The following is a 24191-nucleotide window of genomic DNA, read 5'->3' as shown; positions in this document are numbered from 1 at the left end:
TGAGGATATAGGTACCATGGGGAACAGAAATTAAATCCTCTGAAATTCTGCTTCAACTTCTAAAGATTGGGGGCTTTGGGGAGTATAAGAGGGGGTGGGGTAGTGTCTTGGAGTAGGTTTTTGTGGCATGGGGCAGTAGTCATGGGTATCTGCGGGTTGGAATGGATGTACCCATTTGGTGGGCAAGAAGGGGTGGGTGAAATGGTACTGTATGCATTTGGGTTGCACAGGAGAATTAGGTGGGTGTAATGGGCGTGTACGGATCAGGTGGTGCATCTATGTGTGTGGAATACATAGATGAATGCTGAGCGAGGTTTACTGTGTTTGGGTGGGATGTACTGTCTAGCAGGACGGCTCTAGATGAGTTTGGAAGCACACAATTAGGAGCGGTGTGTGGGGTGGGATGTATTCGTGGCTGGCGGGATGACATTGTACACATCTGGGAGCACATGGGGAGAAGTGGTGTGGGAGGAGGGATGTATTCGTGACTGGCAGGATGGTGCTGTAGGTGTTTGGAAATGCGGGGGGGAGGAGCGGTGTGTGGGATGGGATGTATTCGTGGTTGGTAGGATGGCAACGTACATGTTTGGGAACACATGGGAAGGAGCAGTGTGTGCGGTGGGATTTATGTACGCCCTAGTAGGATGGTGCAGTAGATGTTTGATAGTTCACAGAGACTGAGACATAGAAACACCTTCTAGTGTCCAATATACAAGGGATTGTGTGAGAAAGATATTTCTTCAAGTGATCAGGAATGTTTACAGGCCTCTCATCAGAAAGCAATGAGTCAAAAACATGCCTGACCCTGGGTTAAAAAATAGAGGAACAGCAGAGATGGCATCATACAATGCAGCAGCCTGCCACTGGATCGGGAACAGACATTTCTGACAGACAGAAACCCAAAACAGAGTGTGAAGCCCTATCCCAACAGACTGCACCCACCTCTGTTCCTTCCTTACACTTTCACAATAATTATATAGATTGTCAGTGTAATAAAGTCTTCCTGAATTGAATTGCTCGGGTTGTAGGAGTATGGCTGTGGAGGTTCGTGGTGTATATGGAGATGTACTGGGTTGTGTGGGTCATCTATGGCTGTGGAGTACATGCGTGGGTGTGATAGGGCTATTACCAAAGACCTGTGACCTCATAGCTAATTCAGATTTTCTAAGCTAGTTACCAAAGTTGAGTAGGCATCGACAGGATCTTGAAACCTCTGTTTACGGATGTGCCAGAGCAAGCAATAGATGCACAGCTGTACAGTACACTTCACAACAGTTCAGAACAGGAAGTGAAGAAGAATCAAATGGAATTTAGGGAGGAAGAATGGAATGTCTCACAATGGAATCTGGCCAAGACACTTGGGTTAATAATCCTTGTGACCACTGTTCCCTTTAAGCTGTGCACATGACAGATCCTAAACCCCGGGCACACGGCGAAACACTGCACGCACAAAAAATGAAATACTACATCAGAGCCAGGCCGAAATATCATTTATGGGCGACTTTTGACATTGTCCGCCCGCCATCTATCAACACAGCTAGATTCTACTAGCTGGCGGGGGGGGGAAGGAAAAGGACGGCAATGAATCGTACCCCTCCCCACCAGCATTTCGAACGTGCAACGTTGATCACGTCGGGACGGTCAGGACCCACACATCTCCTTGTAGTCTGTTCATTTGGCTGTGTACAAACTCAAGTACGTGCGAATAAATCAAAATGCCTGGCCATAGTTGCTAAGGAAGTGCAAAGATTTCCCAGAAATGAACAAAGGTAAGTGTTGTTTCTGTGATTGAAATATTTCAAAGGCATTGGACTTCATACATTTACTCGTGATATTTTACCATTTTCCCGCATTTTTTTGCCACAGATGCACGGACATGATTGGAGCTATGCACAAACTTCCGGTATCCTGATCTGAATGATCTCCCGATTGCCCTTTTATCGAGTCACACTGTTAAGCACATTGAAATAGTAGCCATATACTAATTTTAAATAAACCAATCTGGTAAAAAATCAATCCCAAAATGTCACTGTCTAGAGGTCTAAAGTGTAAAGGAACAGCGACTTTATTTAAATCTGGATGGCTGGATGAGACTATAGAGATGATTACACCGAAATCACATAGTGTAACGCTTGTTAAATTTTGTGAAACATTCACATACGATGAGGACAATGGAGTGGTTTGTGCATATTGTCGAGATGCCAGAGCTTCGAGAGAATTTTCAACAGACAGAATGTGGAACGATGGATGGAAGTTGGATTTGTTAAAGCGTCATCTGTCAAGTAAGTCTCATATAGATGGTGTAACAAGACTTGGAAACAAAAACCCTTCCTCACTGAGCCGATTGCTTACCATGATTCTTGAAAGTCCTGCTGAAAAGCAGAGGAGGCAAATTAACCTTGAACGCAAGCACTCAAACCTAGAAGAAATCAAGGTTCCTATTGACAGTGTGTTGTTGGCTATTAAAATGAACAGCTCAATGCTTTCTGTTCAGGATATTAATGACCATATGGAAAGTAAGCGCGCATACCAGCGAGCTGGAGAAGTAAAAATTATGCTTTTGAATTTCCTGAAATTATCAACTGCATTGTCCAAAATGACCTCATGCATGAAATACCATCGGCAATGTTTCATACTCTAGCTGTTGATGAAAGCACTGATCTATCCATTAACAGATACTTGATACTCTACTTTAAATATAGATCCATAAATTCTGCAGACTATAAAACTTTGTTTGGTGGACTATTACGATTGCAAGAATGTGATGCTGTTTCAAAAGTGTCTGCAATGAAAGAGTTTTATAAAAAACACCAACTTGATTTATTGAAAATGGTGATGTTCACATCTGATGGTGCCTCTGTGATGTTGGGCAAACTCAATGGCGTGGCGGCTCAGCTGAAATGTGATATTCCACACTTAGTCCAGCAACATTGCGTTGCACACTGGGAAGACTTGGGGATTTCTGATGCATGGAAAGAGGTCAAGCTGATAAAAGACATCGAAACCTTAGTGAGAACTGTCTACGCGGTGTTCTGTCGGTCATCCACGAAAATGCACATTTCAGGAAATAGTGGATGCTTCTGAATGTGAGTCAGTGGCTTTCAGGCCACTCAATGAAGTGCGCTGGTTATCTAGGCACTTTGCACTTTGAGCAATTATTCGCAACTATAATCCTCTTCTGGAATATTTTGAGCAAGACAAAGACACTGATCCAGTTTCTAAATACTGCCACAAAAAGCTGAATACCATGGAATACCGAATAACATTAGAAATTTTGAATGATGTTTTGCCGGAGCTGGCTTCACTATCCACACTGTTCCAAAAACGGGCCTTACACCTCTTGAAGCATTTCACCTTGCCCGAGGTAAACTGAACAAGATCAGTAGACAGTATCTTGTAGATTCAGTCTTATGGAGTGACAAAGTTAAGGCTCTCTTAGATATGAGCTCTCAAGAAAATAATGAAATTGATACCAGTTCCATAATAACTTCCATAAACATCTTGTGTGCAAATTTGGCAGACAGGTTTCCAGAGGATGAAGTCCAGCAGGTCCACTTTTGATTGTGCAGCAATAGTTAAGTGTGACTTCAATTTTGGAATTCATCAGGTCAAATCCTTATGTTCAAAATACAAAGACTTTCTTGCTAAAGAGACTGTTATAGTCCGTCAGTACAATGACTTCAAGTTTGCAGTAGCCGAAAGAATCAAAAGCCAATTGGTTTTAAATTGCCCAGATATGGTGACATTTGCTCACCAGAACGAACAGTTTCAGGATCTTGCAAAGTTGACGGATATTGGAGGAACATTCCTAGCATCAAGTGCAGACTGTGAGTGTGGCTTTAGTTTAATGAACATTCTAAAAAACAAACTACGGAATCATTTACAAGTTGATCATTTGGACATGCTGATGTGCATTAAGAGTTACCAGCTGGATGGAGGACTGATTGATCTGGACAGTTTATATTGAATGGGCCAATGAAAAAGATCGCAGGGAAAAACAGTAGGTTAGTTTAGCAGTCTTTGACATTTCGACCAATAAGGAAATTAAAATGCATTTGTAATTACATATCTTATTCTTGGCTGATAATGATTTATTGGTATTTTTTAGGAAAATTTTAAATTTAAAACACAAACTCTTGTTTTTCTTTTTTTACTTATGATATCTCTATCTGAAAACCCATATAAATTGACATAACGGCATACTTATTAAATTGTCTTTATTATATGTTTATCAAAATCTTTTCAGACATGTGTATAGAATGAAAGGTGAAAGTGGACACCAATGGGCAGAAGCCTATGGACTGATAATGATCATGATTAATATGTGCTTGATATATGCTCATGATTGTCTATAAAAAAGATCATAAAGCGTAATGCTTAAAACTAACTTCTGCTTCATGAAGAATGGTTAAATTTCCTTTTTCTAAGTATTTAAAATTGACATTTATAAAATAACATGGTGTAAAACTATTATTATCACAAATTGCAAATTAAAACTTTTTAAATGTATAAGCATTTTACTCACTGGGGCGCATTTGCCGCATAGCACACAAATTTGAACTCTTCTTCAAAAATTTGCACAGAACAAATTTTTGGGGCACACGGCCTGTCAAAAATTAGAAGGAAAATTGCTTGTGACCTACTCGTATGAAAAATGCTCTGAGATCTATAAAAATTACAGAAGGGAAAGCGCCCTCTACTGAATCACTCACCCCACTCCTTATAACATAGCCTCCCTTAGCACCACTCTGGGGAATGGGGTCAGTACTGTACTGGTTCCCTTTTAAGCCATCCACACCACTCCCGGAAGCACAGTACCCTCTAGCAGCATGCTGTGGCCAATACTGACTCAGAAGAGAAAGTCCCCTGTTGAGTCAGCCTCTCCACTCCCTGCAGCACCCTTTCAAGAACTGAGCTAATCTTCCCTTTGCTCCCCATCCCCCTTTTCTTCCTCCTTTTTCTGTCTCTATTCCCTTCTCTCCCTCCACAGCTCTCTCGATCTCTCCTCCTTCTCCTTCTTCCTTCCATTCTTTCCCTTCCCCCCTTCGTCCCTGTCTCCTGGTTGAACTGCCAGGGGTCTGGTTCCGTGGCGTAACTCAGCTGATTTACTTGCCTTAAAGCAGTGTCTGCTTGCATGTAAATCACCCTCTGAGCCCGGCCTGTAAAATGGGCTTGTTCACTAAACTCTATGAATAGGAAAGTAGGCACAGCTGGCCTATTCATAATCAACATAAAAAATAGATTAGCACTTTACAGATTAAACATTATCGTTTCAACAGTTAACATAAATCAACTGCACTTATGGGCCCAGCACTGCTGCAGCTGCTGCTATGGTGGCAGGGCGACATACTCTGCAAGGGAAGGGCTCCTGGGCTGGGGTCCAGTAGGGAATAGTGCATTTCTCTTACCCCTCAGACATGGGTTTCCCCTTGCAAGGTGTGCTGCTGGAATCCATTTCAAGGAGCAAAGCTGGGCTAAGAAGAAGGAGGTGGGAGATTAATCTCTAACTATCTACCTACATTTCTATTGCATCCAGCACCATCGTATCTAAAGATCAATATCCAATCCTCCTATTCCCACATGGCTGATACAGCTAAAAAATATTTGCTGGGGGGAGGAGGGGAGGGGCCTGCAGGCCACTGGCTGCAATCCAACCTAGGTCAGTACTGACCAGTCATTACCATCTCGTGGATGACATGAACAGAGATGGTTGTGTCTCTGTCCAGTTCTTAGCAGGGCAGGTGTCTGCATCTCAAAAACTGCACCACAGCTGAACAATGCACCCTTGCGAGGTGTCTCAGCAGAACAGCCAAGCACTGAAAGGACCCAGAGACTGAGCTCCCCCTTGGAGGTCCCTCCTTGTCAAAGGCAGTAGGGACCAGATAGAGTGGAGAGAGCTTGTGCTGCTGCTCATGCTACAACTGTTCTTTAGTCAGGTAAGGGACATGAAGTCACCCGGGCTGTGAACCCAGCTTCTTTCACCAGTGCTACACTCACACAGGATACGTAAAGGAGAACCTTTGCTGACAGAACCAGCCCAAGCCAAGTGTGCTCCCTCCCTCCTCGGCTGAGCCATTTGGAATCACACATTAGTTAGCCTGTTCTCCTGAGGCAGTCACCTCACCCCAACGAGAGTCACCCCCCAGATTACAGACAATGGCAAAGTGCCTTTGATCTGGGATCCATTTACAGCAGGCCAGGCCTCTTTCAACATCAGAAACCAAAAGATGGACAGCAGGAAACCAGGCCACGCCTCCCGCACACAGCGACAGGCTGGGCTTCCAAAGGCCGCTTGGAAGACACCAGCCATTCAGAGGCTTGGATAGGGAGCTTCACGCTCTAGCAGGGACACAGTCAAGACACTGGGCAGCTCACAAGGGAAGGGGACTGAGGGAAGCACAACAGTTACCTATAGTGGGATTTGCCCTCATCAGCTCATCTCCATAAAAGGGCCCCAGGAATCTTAATCATGCTCTCTGATAAATGGGAAGAGCATTTAATAGACATAAGCCAGTAAGTCACATCCATTACCATCTCGGAAGAGTGTAGCTTCTTTTCGTGCTCACAGCTGATATTTCCTCAAAAATTATTCACTATCTGAAATTATCCAATTCATTTTTTGGAAAAAAAATTTCTAATTATTTTAACCTTAGAGGGGAGGATGGTGAACAGCCCTTGGCAACAATTCACTATTCGAGCACAGCTGGCTGGTTGCGATTGGTAAAATAAATCATGTGGTATTGTGTCGGTTCCCTCATTGGAGGCACATGCACATGCTCCCTCTGTGAACAGCAGCATGTGTGAATTTATAATTCCACTTGCTCCAAATCCTCAGGTATGACTCTGAAACGTATGTCCGGTGAACCTTCCTGCTGGAAAAACCAGATGACTCCAATGTTCACAAGACATGAATATAAAATCCACATAATTAGCTTAAAAACAGTACCGAATATTGATGGACAATGTTGAGCACTCTTCCTCCCTCTCTAATTCTGACCTACATCCAGGGGGTTGGAAGACTTCAATCACTGTCTGGAAAGTGCTTTGAGATATTTGGGTAGCTCCTTACAATTCTCAACCACAAAAGGTCATGTCCTCAGCTTTAGCTTTCATCTGAACATCGCACCCAGCCAAGGGCTTCTATCATTCCTACCCACAGCAGCTTGTGAACAGTGAGGAGCAGCTGCTGGCAAGCTTGATGTACTTTATATGGTTCAGCATTCTCCTTTGGAACTAGAGTCTGCCTCTCAGGATGGGCCATTCAGCAGCACTAATTAGACTACTGATTCACTTTATAAACTAACAAAAAAACCTCGTTTCATCCATTTGGCTTCACAAGGAGACCCGAACATGCCAGGGTTGGAGCCCACGATTCCCTTATTTCATCTTAATGACACAAGCATCCATCTGTGGTAAGTCCTATCAGAAGACGCACACACTCTGCAGATGGGTCAATGAATCCAATTGGGAGAGCTAGGTACACAGGTGGAGGCTGCCACTTTGAAGGGAAGAATCCATGGGGGGCAAATGGGAGATCTGAGTATACAGGCGGGAGGAAATCAGGAGGACTGGGTCTCGCCAATCTCCAAGTTGGAGGACCACGTGAGAATCTTTTCAGAGTGTGTCTGCAGCCTGCTTGGAAACAGTACCCAAACCTCAGCATGGCAGTCTAGAGTGCTGTTGTCCCTGTCCTGATCACAAACTCAGTCCCTTTGTGTATTAAACAGATATCCAGGTTCCTGGACAGGTGAAATATACCCTTGTGAGCCTGATCGGATGAGAGTATCATGGTGCCACCACATGAGGAATGTTAGCCCCAGTTGAACACAGCTACTTCATGTTAACATTGGGGACAGAAAGGATTACCCATGTGCTGAGGCAGGTTTTACAATCGCCCTGTTAAAGATCCAGGTTTAGCCATTAATCTACAGAACACGCCCTCTAATCAAAGCCTGATCTGTCATTCCAGAGCCCCAAGGGACATGGATACCATGAGAAGAGATTTAGCATGGCTGTAATGCACATCAGCAGACAAGATGTGGCACAATGATGACACGTCATCAAGATCCTGAGCAATCACAAGTCAAGGAGACCTCTTTGGAAAACCCATCCCCCGACACCTGACACCTCATGAGGAGATGTAGCTGTCAAAGTCCAACAAGATTATTATATGGTACAACGTGGACACCTAATAAAATTGTAAATTAGAGAAGGAAAGGCCTAGTGCATTCCGCAAGGAGCAAGTATATTCCCCAAGACTTTTTCTGATCTGATTCCAAATGTGCCAAGAGATGGGGCTTTCACCCTTGCCCTTGGGAGATAAGAAGGCCAAACCTCAGAAAAGCAACTGGCCGCTTAATCCATTACCAACATCCCAAGCATTAAGCCATAGACAGGCAGGTGGAAGAAAACCAAAGAAGATTATCCCCCAGACAGTTTACCAAAGCCATCCTTAACTTGGGTGATGGGAATGGAGTCTCCTGCAATTGACTGATGTTAGCTGCACTCAGTAAGATACTCTCTCAGTAGCCAAGAACCAAAAGAATGAGTCTCTCCAGGCCATGCAGCCAGAGCTTCTAATTAGGGTGTTCTTGTTCCAAGGGTAACAGTGACAACTGGGGTTGCATGGTCTGAGCAGTGATTGTGGGGGTGTCAAGTACCATGTTGGAGGGAATGTCAGTAATAGTGGCTGCTACAAAGTGAGCAGAGAGGACGTAAAGGGAAAAATTTGTGGGTCTAACAAGAGCCAAAGTCCTGGCATGCAGCATGGCCGTCCTCATATGCTCAGTGCCCTGTGGCAAGACACATGCCATACCTCCGTGCCACCAGAGAGGTTACTCATCTCCATGAGGGCCCAGCCATGGCTGCAGGTGGCTTCTTTGAGGATTGCCATCAATTGGCATCACTTTCCTGACAGGCGAGCAAACAGGCCGGTGAGAGCAGAGGTAGCAGCAGCACCAGCACAACCAGCCTCCACTGCCTTTCAGTTGACTAATGTAGGCCCATTTGTTCTGGGTGACATTAATGCTTCTTGCCATTTATATCAGACTCTTTAAATTACTGTTTTATGGCCAAAATCTTTTCATAATTGATAAAAATCTTTTTATATGCCGGGTTATTGAAAAAAGTGAGCTTTTTTATTCCTCATTATAGTTTTAATATAAATGTGTTTTTTATTGATAGCTGCTTGGAAGGCTAGTGCGGGGGCGGCGGGGCGCTGGGATGGGCACAATCTCCCCTCTCATTTCTCCATCATCCTAATCTTCATCACCTCCAGCCATCAGGGCAATAGCCCCGAGATCCCATCTTCAAGACAGATGAGTGATGCAGTCAGACTGTCATCCACAATGAGGAGAAGAAGGAGACAAAATGCAAAGAGAACTCAGACTCATCAACCTTATTACAGCTCCTAGTGCCAGTGAATAATGTGCATGGGGGGAACAGCAGCAGCTTTCTGGGTTCAGCTCCACCCCAGCATTTCCCTGCTGCGAGGGTCACCCACCATTAAGATGATGTTGATAGAGGGCCAGCAGAGCACTCAAGTTCTGAAACAGAACTGAAAAGAAGCTGAGCTTTTGGCCTGGAGGTATTATGGTAGTTGTAGCACAGAACACACAGCACAATCCCCAGAGTCACACAGCGATGCAGGGCATGCAACAATGCACCTCCTAGAATCGTGAGAATGACCAGGTATTCCCTCAGGCCAAATGACAGTACTGTAGGGTATGAGATCCACTGCCACAGGACTGTGCAATAGCTGAGGCAAATCCCCTGGGATCGCAGACAGACCCCACTGCAGAATCAGCCATACTCCCCCAGGGCTCTGCAACACTGCCAGACATGCAATGCACTCCTGGGGCCCACCACAGAATTTGCAGCAGCCTACCCCAGGGACCACGTGACCCAGCAGGGCATGTGGCTCCCTCCCTAAGGGTAGCATTACAGGGCCAGTTGCAGAATGTGGAGCATATACCCTCGGGGACAACATGACATTATATAGGACGTGCAATGTAGTCCCATCAGGCCATCTGAAGGCTCAGTTGCTCTCCCAGGGGGATGTACAGTGCTTCAGCAGCTCTGTAGCTCAGGAGAAAGAAAAACCCGGCCAAAGCTTGAGACTCTGTTGATGGGTTTCAGAGTGAAGAGAGCCCTTCCTCCTGTTTTTCTCAGCCACAGCAAAGGCTGACATGATGTGCAGCACAGAATGTGGTTTGTGGGAAAGGAAGGAAAGAAGAGAAGAGCTGAAAAGAAGTCCAGAAAATCTACATAATTTCTTCTCTGCTCCAGACTGAATCAACTTGCGAGACGCACTCACCCATGAGGCTGTCTGACCCTTTCTGTAAACTGATTCTGCAAGAGTCACGCAAAGCCAGAGGAGACACAAAAACAAGGTCCTGATCGTGTACGGTTATTAGAGATCTCATGGCAAAAACCAAGGTGTCATCCCAGATCATGGGTATATGTGCACATTAAAGGTCACATGGCAAATGTCAGGGTGTTAGTACCATTGTCCTGGCCCCATTCCAACTCTCCCTAGCCTCTACTCCATCTCCCGGCAGCTTCAAATAGCTGTGAGATTCTTTGCCACTTCCTATCAAATGGCTCTGTGCAGTGTTCAACAGCAACTATGTTCCATCAGAGATATGGATGCATTTCAGTGTTGAGTGAATGATCCTGGTACATATGATCTTAAAAGCACCTTGGGGTCCTTAGGAGCAAAAGAAGCTACAGGAATGTAGTTCCCTGTCCTCCCTGGCCACATCTCCACCAGTAGGGAAGACAATCTATCTGGTGAGGAGTATTTCACTTCACATCACAGCCTTGGGGCCATGACAGGTACAAAAGCAAGGAATATGACAAGAGCAGGGCCCTTGACCAGAGCATGGGGACCCCTGAACTACAGCTGTCTCTACAAAGTCAGCCCACCTGAGCTACAGCACAAGATGTGCTTCTGTCACATTCACCCATTGGCAAAGAGGGGGGCCTGGCACCCTTCCCTATGACCTGCTCTGCTCAGCACATGAGCTGGCTCATTTCATAGCAAAGCAGTCCTTAGGCAGCAGGGAGAAACTGCAAGTAATTGTAGGTGAAAATGATGGGCTCCCTGACAGCACTCACACACCAGGCAGTGAGACAGCTGTGTTCCACCACCTACTCCCATAAGGTGGGACTGGGTGGAGGCCCCTTACAACGCTGGGCCCTTAAGCTATCAAGCCGCCTACGGTTTGGGTCTGGCTTCACGAGATTAAAGCCTTACTCCTCACGCGCTTCCCCATCAGCTGAGATCGGACACAGCACCTGAGGTAATAGTCCCCAGGTTTGAATATCAGAGGTGGTAGTGTTCTCAGGGAAGTGGGGGACGGACACACATACACCAGAGTTGTGCAAATCAACCCAGATGTGTGTGTGCACATGGAGCGGTGCAGAGGCTGAGGGGTATCATTTTCACTGGGGTCCCACGTTCAGTGAAGATAGAGTGACCAGACATCTCAATATTGTCAGGAATCATCCCAATATTAGGAGCTTTGTCTTACATATGCAACTATATCACTCCCCCCATCCCCCTCAGAAAAGTGTCCTGATTTTTCACATTTGCTCTCTGGTCACCCTAAGTGAAGAGTACTGATCAGAAATCACCCCAGCCCTGGCTGTCACATTCAACCCTGGCAGCAATAAGAGTGTAAAATTCAATAGGAGCTTTACCTATTATTAATGTGGGGCTGGGGCTAGAGAAATGTGTGATGAGACTTCAGTGGAGGAGGAATCCCTCTTCGCACACCCCAGTGCCTAACAAGGAGTTCTGCCCAAGTCCCTGCAAGGCCTTCAGCTGCCTCTTCTATAACAAGACACTCTCCAGTAGGCCAGGGCTGGTCTGCCATCTACTGGTCACTGGGAGCAAAACTCTTTGAACAGCTGGGCAGGAGAAGGCCCGGTACCTCAGAGAGGCAGCCCCTCAATCTGCACTTGCTGGATGGCAGGGCTTGGAAAGTCTCCAGCTTTGATTTCTAATAGGCCTGTTTGGTGGTTCTGTTTGGAGGATAAGTTAAACTCCATCCTGGCTCAGAACCCAGCTTTATTAGAGGTCCCCAGACAGGCTCCAGGAGCAGGGAATCAGAGGTCTGGGCTCACTGGAACCTACCAAAGGAGATTGAGAGGAGCTGACAGAAACTTCTGCAGGAATCAGGAAAGTCCAGAAAGACCTGGTTTGAAAACCAGGGGACATGATCTACATGAGGAAGCTGGGAGTAGAGAGGCCACTTGGGCACAATGGCTCTCCACAAAGGGAAAAAATATCTGGGATAAGTAAAGTGACCAGGGGAGGGGTCAGAGCTGTGGATATAAGTGAGCTGGACAGATTTATGTCTGTCAGAGGAGGGGACTGAGGGGTCTGCGGGAAAGGCTGGAAGGTGAGACTCAAACAGATTAAAAAGGGTCTGTATGTGAGGATGGGCTGGAGAGTTGACCAGAACTGAGCTGTGTGAGCATTTCAATCCGGGCAGGTTGGGGACCATTGTGGGGGCTGGATGGGAGGGGACAAGCTCAGGCCTGTTGGAGTGTGCAGGACGGCTAGATATGTGGTTGCACTGAGAGGTGCATTGGAACCAGAGGTAAGACAATAAGTCAGGACATGCAGTGTGGCTGGAAGGGAGAGATATCAGGGAGTCTAAGCCACTTGGCAGTGCACTGGAAACCAGAGGACCAGTCCTGAAGTGTAGCCAATAGGTACAGGTATTTGCTAGGAAAGGCATAGATATAAGTTGAGGCAGTAATGCAACAAGCCTACAAGCCTCAAGGCTTGTAAAACAATAGATTAACTAAACTAATACAGGCATAAGACCCCAAAAGCCTTAGCATAAGCAGCTAACCAGGAGTAACCCTCGATCATACAGGATAAAACGCTGTAATAAACAAGTATGACTAAACTGTTGACAGGTAACCCAAGATGCTAATTTATACCAGCTCTAGATATTTTAAGTTAGGAATATCAGCAGATGTCCAACCACAAGAATGCCATGGTAACTAATTGACATGTTTGTTAATGAACTTGAGGTAAAAGGCCTAGTAAGCTATAGGAGTAGGGCACCCCAACATTAGAAGGGTGAGGAAATACAGAAAAGGAAAAGGGGCAGAAATCGCTCCCGTACCGAATATGCATGAGACACAGCGGGCGTCAGCATAACACATTATAAAAGTTCTATGGCAGCCTGCGCGCCTCGGGAGACGCCAGGATGATGACACTGTTGCTGCTGCTGAGGATGATGACTAACACTTCCGGTTTTTCTAAAAGGGAGAGTGTGAATATACTGATGCTCAGATACGGGGGCGTTTTGGCCATCTTATATTATCTATTTTGCTGGGTTGGAGTGTTTGTGATTTTGCTAACCATGCTAATAAAAATATTACTGACTTGTCTTGTTGGTGCATACCGGGGTTCTTGTAATAACTATGATATTTCTGGAGCTGGTCATGAGAACCCTGCCAAACTACAGAATGCTAACTGGGAATTACTATATAATCAACAGATCAGGCAATAAAGAGTCATATTTGGGGGTGGGATGGACAGCATTGGAGCCAGACACATGGAGGAAAGGAGTTGTTGCACAGGCTGCTGAATTGGTCCCCATCCAGGAGGGAGACCGGGATACTATGGTGAAAGATGCTCTGGAAATGCATAGATTAGAAAAACTAACGGACCCCCTCTGAGGATGATTGCGGGGAGCAGTCTCAATGGTCCAATCACTCTTTGGCCCATTAGTGCCAATGCGAGGGAGGGTTATATGACAGAGGCACCTTCCCATTGAGATCTGCATGCAGACCCACCAACTCCTTTCTCCCACACCACTGAACAGCTATCAAAGAGAATGACCTGAGCTGAACCTAAACAGGTGCTCTAGGCTCCAGGATCCCACACCCCGAACCAGACTGGAACAAGTGTTCTAGAGAGGAAAGGCCTGTATCCCACTCCCCAGTTCCCGAGCCAGCCAGTTCCTCCTCCCTCCCCCAGTTTCTAAAGTACATTGTTAATTTTTTTTTTTAAAAAGATCTAATTTTAAAGTTTACTGATTTGGTACTACCGGAAAAGATTCACTTTCTAGAGCTCCTCATAAATCCTTCAACCTTTTGTCCGGTCTCAGGTTCCACTGAAAGTAGTTTGGCTACATTCCGAAAGTATATGTAAAGAGGGGTGGAGGAGAGGAAAACTTTGGGGATGGGGCACATGCCTTGTCAAGTTACGTTAAAAGAATAGATAAAAATCAGAGTTGAATAAACTTTCCTTCCCTCTGACGCTAACAGTTCCCACCCGTGTTCCCTGTAAGCTGCGTGGTTGGGTGACCACCCAGGAGAGATTCAAGTGCCGTACAGTTGATTAGCAGAGCCACACACATCCGGCAGGCAGTGTGTGTTCAGGTGCCCCTCCCCCCGGCTGCTTTGCAGCCACATGGCTTCTGCAGCTGTTCCCAGGACCCTCCTTCTGGCTGTGCAGGGGAGGAGGGGAGGAAGGAGGGTGCTGATGTCCCTCTCCCAGCCCCTGTACCCCATCTCCGCAGAGCAAGGTAGAGGGGAGGGGACAGGATTCAGGACTCACAGCAGCTCTGAGGTCTGAACAAGCATTCGGGTGAGTGAGTGCCTTAAAGAGACACTGCATGGTCTCTCAGAGGCTTCCACAGCAGCCAGCACACACAATCTCTGTCTGTCTGTCTGTTTCTCCCGCACCTCCCTGCTCATGTACCCCAACTTCGCAGAGTGGGGATGCGGGGACATGGTTCAGGAGGAGGAGAGCTTTCAGTGAGTGCCTTAAAGAAACAGAGGACGGACATCTCTAAGAAACTTCCCCAGCAGCCAGAACACACACAGTCTGTGTGTGTGTGTGTGTGTGTGTGTGTGTCTCTTTCTCTCTCTCGCGCACACACACAGTCTGTGTCACACACCTCCCCCAACACTGTTGTTCTTTGTACTTCCTGCAATGCACATATATTCTCTGTAATTTTATTCTTTCAAAGTGTTGTTATTTGAGTCTTTTGACTGGTCTATGCATTCATAATTTGAATTTCTCTCTTACACTTAAATTTAATTCTTTGGGTCGTGAGTTCTTAAATGCCTAATTTGTCCTGGCTGGAGTAATTATCCCTATTGGTAACTTTTTAAGAAACTATTCTAGGTGGAGTCACATTAAGGCCACCTAGAGAAGGTGCTGCTGCATATTCAAGTCAGTATTATTGTTTTTTTTCCCCCTCCCTACCACATCCTATTGCAAACTCCTGTCTAATTTAGCTGCAGGTTTCCAGGCATCATGCTGTTGACTCTGGGTTCCTGACCCACCAAGGGAATATTTCAATATTCCATCTCTCACTCCCATCCTCTTAACCAAATCCCGATTTTCAATTCAACATTTTGTTTTTAAATTGTGGTGAACTTATTTCTACACATGGACTAACTTCATCCGTGGTGTTATCCTACAACCTTCTACAGGCTCCAGCAAGGAGGCCTTCAGCAGATTAGGCTTCTCAAAACCCTTTTGTTTTTAACTACTGTGACTCAGTTGCCTATAACTAATGGACTCAAGCAACTACCTCTGACCTTCCTCACCAGTGCCTTTCTTTTTCTCCATTTTTCTTCCCTTATGTCTGTTTGATTCTTTCTTCTCTGTCTCTTTTAATACCCTTTTCTCTCTTTCTTTAGCATTCCTATTTGCTTCCTCTGTCTCTTTAAAATTAAAGATCACTCTGACACTGCCCATGTGAGTGAAATGAATAATCAGAAGAAAGGCTGCTGCTGAGAGGGGGATTCGAGCTGCCTCGCTGGGAATCAATGAGGCATGGAAAGCTCATCTAACTCCTGAAACGCTGAAAGAAACCAGGGTGGATCAGTGGCAGCTGAAAATGCATTTGAGAGAGAAGAAAAGGCCCCGTCACTGAGCACCCCATTCAGCAACAGAGAGAAGCAGCACAGAGGCAGCTGCTTTTGTGTTTCAATACTGTCTAATCCCAGCCCAGCTTCCCTCTCCAGTCACCACAGGGGAAGGCTGGCTGAACCTCTACTCTACAGAGCAGCTAGAGGATGGATAGTGCAGGAAGTGGTTACCCTGGCCTGTTTCTCTCCCTCCATCTATTTGCTGTGCTACAAATCCAGCTGGTACTAACCATGTGATGAAGCTGGGTGGGGGCTGGTCTCACACAGGCAATATGAAGGCCGATCAGAAGCTGACATTTACTCTTTGCAATTGAACTATGGGGAAATGCTCACTGTCATTCATGAATATCCAACCCCCTTATCCAATTCCTCATGTCATTGACGAATAGCCACCCCTACAACTTACACAGAGCCAGACCCACCCCAACCCCCTACATATCCACCCGGAACACCCCCCTACAGACTCCCAGGTTCACACACCTAGCCATACTACCCACACAGCCAGGCGCACTCTCCCCAACACGTTCCCACACACGTAGCCATAACAAAATACCTAACGCACTCCTTGCTCCCACACTACCCAACTCTCCTCCAGCACTCTGACCCATTTACCCCCACATACATTCTCTACCATTACCAAGGCATAAAGCTGCCCCTTCTCCCCACATACACACTCCCATCCCCACTGCTCTGCTCCACACCCACACTCCCTACGGCCCACTCCCTACATCCAAGGCGCTTCTCAGCCTGGGGGTAGAGCTGTCACCATGAGGGATGAGTTGAAAAGCCGCAGGATATCACAGTTACTTCACTCCCAGGCCCCAAGAGTTAATGGCGCAGCTTCCTTTGCTACTCTCTTGCCTTAGTGTCAGCAGCAAAAGTGATTTATGCTGTTATTAAAGGAAATTATTTATTTTTTTCATCTGGGGTTAATTAGGGGCTTGTGAAAGTAAAGGGCTGTCAGTGCCAGCTAGACATGGTAAGAGAACAGCCAGAGGCAGTGCTATCTGCCCACACACAGATCTGCCAATGCACCTCGTTCCTCAACTGCAACACGCCCGGTTCCAGTCCCGGGGAACCCCATAGCTCTACTCATGGCCCCTCAATCCTGACCTCCAATACCCCTGCTATTCTTGTCCTGGGCCCTTGCACATATAGTTCTGCTGATGTCCCTCATTCCTGCCCGGCAACCCTCTCCCCACTTCCCTGTAATTCTCACTAGACTTTGCCAGCAATGGCCAGCAATGTGTGGGAAATACCACACTTGCCCCAGAGCTAGGATAAGATGACTCCCACAGCAATCTCTCTTGTCATCTAAGTCTTCCAAAGCATAAGGCTGGTGTCCTGAACTCCCTTGTCATTTTCCATCTATGAAGGAAAATCACCAAGCAGCTCATTGCTCCTGTTTCCCTCTGGCCAGCTGCCCAGAACTGCCATGCTGCAGCTGGCTTGCCTGACAGGCCAGTGAGGGCTTCAGTGTCTCATACCTCTTTGCCCAGGTCCTCACGGATCACTTGTTCAATCTCCTGCATGCTGCTCTGTGGGGCCTGGCTGTGTAGTATCTTGAGGGTGCGAGTGTATTCCTCAGGCAGAAGGTAGTCGAGTGCCCCCAGATGCTGTCCCACTTTGATGAAGGTGCCTCTGTTGGCACAGCACAGGTCCCGGAGGCGTTCCGCAGAGCGCAGATGTACCTGCATAGAGATGAAAACATCAGCCAGCCCTTTTCTCCAACTCTTTGCTCCTTATTCCTTCCTCTATCTTCGCTCCCTCCCTCCCCCCTGCATGCTCTCACACACACACTTTTACTCCCCTAGGTTTCAAATGCAGCTGCCTTTTGTTTGTTTCCTTGGTGATGCACCTGCATCACCTATTTTCAGCTAAACTCTGGGAACAGGGTTTGCTGATGAACAGGAACTGACACAGAGCCAATGGGAGGTGTGCCACAGCGTAAGGCAAAAGTCAGGACCTTTTCTCCCATTTAAAGCACACACGTGTGGCTCTGTTCTCAGTGAGTGCAGTGGAGTAAAGTGGGGGGAAGACAGATGCCATCCTGAGGGTGTCAGCACAGAAACTTACTCAGAGCAAAACATTCTATTTAAAGACACAGCAAAACAAAAACACAAACTTTTTTCTGTCAATTTAGTGGGGTAAATGGTACTGATGGGCAGCTCCTTGGCAACCAGATCCTATTTAGCAACAGAACAGCTACAACCTGGCAGAGCCAGCTTAGCACTCGTGCTGTTCCACAACCCACTGTGACCTTCCCCATGCACTGGGGTAGGGTGCTCTCCAGGGCCTATTCGGTCCTTGCCTATCTGCTCAAACAGCCACCAGGGGCCTATTCATGCCAATTATAGTGTGGTTTCAATGAAGTGGACACTAGGAATTAGGATACCTCTCAAATTCAAACTGTAGATGGCTACAACAACACCGCAAACAAGTGTAAAAATCCACTGGCCAGGATTTCAACCGGTGACCTTGACTCTGTATCACAGAAGTGTACCAGTCACCTGACCCTTTAATAGCCATGATTTATTCTGCCTTATGCTATTACTATGAAAGCTCCGTGTCTGGGGCACAGGCACACTCAACATTCAGAAAGGTAATAAACTGTGACTGACTTTATCCTGCTACATTATTAGAATTCCAGCAAATTTACAAGTAAAAAGACCCATGCAAATCTATGCTTTTCTGCTATCTGCATGAAAGTGGCTAATACCTCACAGCATCAGTCAGTCAAAATCCCAAACAGAAAAGCAATTCTGGAGTGAGCTCCTTTTTCAGTGACATTGCCACAAATATCAGCTCCTAGCAGTTCACACCCAGTTACTCAGATATTCACAATACCCGGAGAAATGACCAGCAAAAAACTAGCATTAGCGTAACTTTCAAAAGTTTAAAACAAAAAACAAAAACAAGCACTAAAAAGGTAGGAAATACAGAGCTCAGATTGCAGCTCAGCCTTTACTCTGCTCACCACCCCACTGCTTATGTTTTAACATATAGGCTATGTCTGCACTTCAGCTGGGAAGTATAATTCCCAGCTCGTGTAGACTTACACATGCTAGCTGTGATCGAGCTCATGTGATAAAAATAGCAGTGTGGCCACAGTGGCAGAGGCAGTAGCTCAGACATGTACTTAGGATGTCAGACAGGACTGCACTTGGGCAGCTAGCCCAAGCCACTGCCCTTACCACCAGAGCCACTCTGCTATTGCTAGCCCGCTAGCTAGATCAGAGCTAATATGTGTATATCTACCCGAGCTGGGAATTACACCTCCCAGCTGCAGTGCAGACATACCCTATATATTAAAACATAAGCAATGGGGTAGTGGGCAGAGTTAAGGCTGAGCTTTCAACCTAAACTCTGCATTTCCTAACTTTTAAGTGCTTGGCTTGAATACTCTTCTTATAGCATTATGAATTATTGATCAATGAATTCAACAATGTGGGAATTTACATCCAGTCTCACATCCAATAATTTGCAATACAGGACATTCAGTCCTCAGACTTGGCTTTCAATCTTCCACATTTTTCAAATACATAAAAGCTTGTTACAAGGAAGAGGGAGAAAAATTGTTCTCTTTAACCTCTGAGGATAGACAAGAAGCAATGGCCTTAAATTGCAGCAAGGGCAGTTTAGGTTGGACATTAGGAAAAACTTCCTAATTATCAGGATGGTTAAGTACTGGAATAAATTGCCTTGGGAGGTTGCAGAGTCTCTGTCATTGGAGATATTTAAGAGCAAGTTAGACAAACACCTACTAGGGATGGTCTAGATCAGCGATGTCCAATAGAAATTCGATGCTAGCCACACTTATGGTTTTGAATTTTTCTTATTAGCTACATTATAAAAAAGCCACATGCATTAGCCACAATTCAATAGCCTATTAGCCACATGTGGCTAGTGGTGAACGTATTGGACACTGCTGGTCTAGATAATCCTTAGTCCTGCCATGAGTGCAAGGGACTGGACTAGAAGACCTCTCGAGGTCCCTTTTAGTCATACGATTCTATGATTCAAGGTGCTCCATGGCCCAGGCCCAGCATATGTAAAAAGATCACATAAGGCTCCATTGCTCAACAATTCTGCTTCTCTGGCACAGCGGAATTCTTGACCTTAAAGCTTGTCTGTGCTGGAGATTAGAGTTTTCTCAGGGGCTGCTCAGAGGTTGTGGAACTACAGACCATCACAAGCCTCACCACCTTCTGCTTCAATTGCAAGACATATTTCTTTGACCAGCCTTTTCCTGTATAAACATAGAGCAGTGTCTACTTTAAAAAAAACAACCCTCAGACTCAAACTCAAACCCTATATTGCACACACAATTCTCCTCTTGTGAGGCTGAGAGAGAATGAACCATACATGACAGAGGTTAACATGTTGCTTAACGCGCTCCTGGAAAGCGCTCCGATGCTATAGTAATTATCATGGTATAAGAACCTGCGTAGAACAGAATAGTGGAACAGGGAAACCTCCCTGTGATACCAAGAGCCCCTCAATGCCAACTCCAAACAAGTCAAGCTTGAAAACTGGGTCCAGTGTCTCACTCAGGAAGTACAAATTTGGACCCTAAACTCCTCGGTATCCTGGAAGAGCACTAGGGTCCCTTTAAACAGAGCAGGGCACATCCTCCAGCCCCTTGCCTGCGGGTGAGGGGACTCTGACACAAGAATGCCTGGAGGGGGCTCAAGAAGTTAAACATCCTTGGGGGAGGTTGCAGTAGAGGACATCAACCATTTAACACCCCAGGACAGATCAGTGCAGGCAGAATTTTGGCAAAATGAGTTTCCACTCTCTGAAAATAACTAGCACACAGAGACACTCTCAACGGGATGGACTGCTGTAAATGCTTTGTCCCTGAGCTTCAATCCCTCCACTGGTGTCCAGTCCACTTCCCTACCAGTTCAACACCTGGTCCTGATCTTCCCAGCCCTCACGCAGCTACGTCAGTAATAGCATCTGTCCTTTGCGACAATGCACCTCACCAAGGCCAGAGGAAGCATGCAGGAGTCAGAGACAAATCTCTCTCAATCAAGGGGATTCAGCTGTGAAACGAGCTGCTAGAGAAGGTCAAACGTATCCGGAGTCTGACTCCTTTCAGGGCACCCTGCAAAACCCTCTTCTATGACAAAGCATTTCTCACTATAAACAACAATACCTTAACAGAAGGGGAATGGAGCAGAGCAGAAGACTCAGGAGGTACATGAGGGGTACTGTATGCAGACCTCATTGACCTATGAATCACATAGATACTATGGTGTTGGGCACTCCAGAAAACCCAAAATAGATCAGATGGGTAGATGGATGAGTCAACAAACACACATAAGCTCACATGTGTGCACGCACACACACCTTGTTGAGTGTAACCCACACTACAAAAGTGCACACACCTGCCACAGCTCAAAAGTGCCCTGAGACTTACATATACAAAACGTTCAGGTTGCCTGAGCTGCAGTCACAGGTAAGAGTGTGCTACATTTTATTGGACTCCTTTGATTCCTTTGTTGTGGCAACTAGGTTCTTGACCTGGCTGTTCCCCTGCCTCTGCCTTGTGTGTATGTGTATGGGGAGAGATGGGGGAGACAGGCAGAGAAAGGGAGTGAGGAACAGAAGGAATGAAAGAGAAAGAAACAGCAAAAGAGGCAGAGAGGGAGTAATAGGGATGAGAGAGACCAGGAGGGAGCCAGAGCAGCTGGACAGTTTGTCACAGTACAAGGAGTTTAGCCCATTATAGGGAAACAGCTTTTATGCAGCTTGGATAATTGTCCCCGACACACGGTCTCCAGCAGAGGAGAAAAAATCCAGCAGCCAGTGAAGGCAGTGGGAGGCAATTGCTGTCTACAGCTCCCCAGAGTTTGCCTGTATTCTAGGGGAGAGGAAGGGCAGGCTGGGGGTAGCCAGTTTGAATTAAACACGTTCAGCCCCACTTGTGTTCTAGGATCTCCAATGTGGGAAGAAGGTCAGGCCAGAGCCCTGTGAGCTCACAGAGACAAAATGGGAACCAGGAATGTGCTGCCCGCACATAACTTGTAGCCCCTGCCAGGAGAGAGAGCCAAACCAAAGCTTCCTGCATGGCTTACTGCAGAGCACTAAGCATCGGGAGGATGCAGGGACTGACACAAGACACTGGGCATCAATCCCAGTCTCCTGCATGGCACTGCAGAGCATCATGTATCAGGCTGGCCTGGAAAGGGAGAGACTGGAGCTAGGGACTGAACCCCAGTCTCTTGTATAGCAGGGCAGGGCTCTAGTCTCTTCACCATCACTAAGCACTAGGCAGGCCAGGGGGGTGAGGAATTGGTGTTGGGAATAGAATCCAAGTCTTCTGTGCAGCAGGACAGGACATTAGCACTAGGCTGGCACAGGAAGCACGGGACTGAGGATGGGAGTCATTTACTCACAGAAAGCTCCACCCATCCTAGAGGCGAAAGAACAGGAGAATCAATGAGGCACACCTGTTCCCATCTGATATTTTAGCCCCGAAGCCACCTTTCTTGCCCCATTGCCCACACAGATCACCAGGGTTATTGGGTGACCCGAGACAAAAAACAGTAGGAAGAAAAAACTTGAGCACTGGGGGCAGAAAATGCAGCCTAACCCAGACCCAAGAAATGTCTCTTGAAGAAGTGCCTCTGCTGTGGAGGAGGTAAAGACAGCCCCCCTCTCCTCTGCCCCAGAGACAGCAAAGACATGCCATGCAGAACTTTGCCACCCCTTAGGAAACTCCAACTACCTCCAGCACACACCACCTTGCACTGTGAGGAGTTATCATCCTACTGCTCAGAGAAAGGCACCCACATCTGGGAGGGGCTCTCAGGACACCAGGAGCAGCAGCAGAAAATCAAAACTCTCCTCCTTCCACAAATTTGGCCCTATTATGCTGGAAGTACTGAAGGAAGCACTATTGGCTCCCAGGGCCACCGTCTGGTTCTCTGGCCCTGCCTTTCCTGGGTGGTGAAAGAAAGAACAGTATATCTGGAACCCCCACTAACAGACAGACTGATGATGAGGGGAATCTACCATTAGTCCTAAAACATATGGCAATAGTCCGATCACTGCTAACGGGACCAGTTCAATGTAGAGACCTCACAAACCCACCATCCAGTATCTAAACTTCCCTTTTCTTAGTGACCTAATGAAAAAGCTGGCAAAAAATGGTCTCCAGTATCCACTGTTAGCTGCCAGGATCCTGGATAGCTGCCAGTCAGGCTTCAAATCAGAGTATGGGACATAGAAGGCACTTGTTCCTCCAGTGGATGTTCTCCTCCTGACTATAGACAAGGAAAGAGCACCACACACATTCTGCTAGACCCCTTTGCAGCATTCAATATCACTGATCACCAGACATTTCTGCTCCACCTCTAAGAAACTGCAAGATTTAAATAGAAATGCCCTGAAATGGCACAGGTAGTTCCTCCAAGACCCAACCTAGAGGGTTGTCATGGGCAACTGTCCCTCCAAAGCCCTCACCTGCAGAGCCCCTGTGGCTCAGTCCTCTCCCTTTCTAATATTAATGAATCTCTAACTGTAGCCTTTGGGACAGCTGGTGAGACATGGGCTGAAATGCCAGCAGAACACAGACAACACTCAGCTCCACCCCTCCTTTACATCAAACACAAGAAGCAACATCCACCAGCTCTCTCAGTGCCTGCCCAAACCAGCACTCAATTGAAGCCGGCTAAAGCTGATCCTCGGTAATAATGAGATGTTGCTGGCAGGAACAGGGAAACACTGCTAAGAATCTGCTTCCTCTACAATATCTCCACTAGCAAGGGCACTTTTGGACTCCTCAATGCTATTGTATGTTCAAATAACCAAAGTGGCATAAAATGCCCATGTATATCTGCCAGCAGCCAGAAGTTTATTTCTGATCCTATCAGACACAGACCTGGTCAACTTGACCCATGTGTTCAAGACCTCAAGCCCACTCAGAAACACAGGTTGCCACAAACATTAAAATAACCTGGGGTTTCTGCACTGGCACCCAATTACACCCCTGCTCCTGCAACACAAAAGTTGGTGGGAGCTTTTCCATTGACTTCAGGCCCTAAATGCAGAGTCCAATTCAAAGTCTCTGTCCAATACTCAGAGACATACATGGGACTGGCCCTCACTACCTGAGAATTCTTCTGTCCCTCTGCAACCATCATCTCCTACAACAGCAACGTTGCACTAGAACAGTGATGCTGTCAACCAATGGGGTAGGCTCGTGACTGCAGGAGACAGAACTTTCCCAGGAGCTGGGCCCAGACTATGGGACTCACTACCATAAGACA

At 46.5% G+C, this 24191-nt stretch overlaps 1 protein-coding gene across 6 annotated transcripts in view; it reads right to left on the bottom strand.

The window, feature by feature from the left end:
* Positions 1 to 24191, bottom strand: part of ADCK1 (aarF domain containing kinase 1) — a 132892-nt gene that overhangs the window by 56946 nt on the left and 51755 nt on the right. For all 6 annotated transcript variants that reach the window (XM_038407793.2, XM_038407796.2, XM_043516482.1 and 3 more), the window contains one exon: positions 17400 to 17603. In XM_038407793.2, coding sequence (XP_038263721.1) covers positions 17400 to 17603 — 204 coding nt within the window. The remainder of the gene's footprint in view (positions 1 to 17399; positions 17604 to 24191) is intronic.

Source organism: Dermochelys coriacea, chromosome 6, assembly GCF_009764565.3.
Source record: "Dermochelys coriacea isolate rDerCor1 chromosome 6, rDerCor1.pri.v4, whole genome shotgun sequence".
NCBI lineage: Eukaryota > Metazoa > Chordata > Testudines > Dermochelyidae > Dermochelys > Dermochelys coriacea.
Note: the sequence above shows the minus strand (reverse complement) of the source record. Positions and strands in the feature narration are given on the sequence as shown.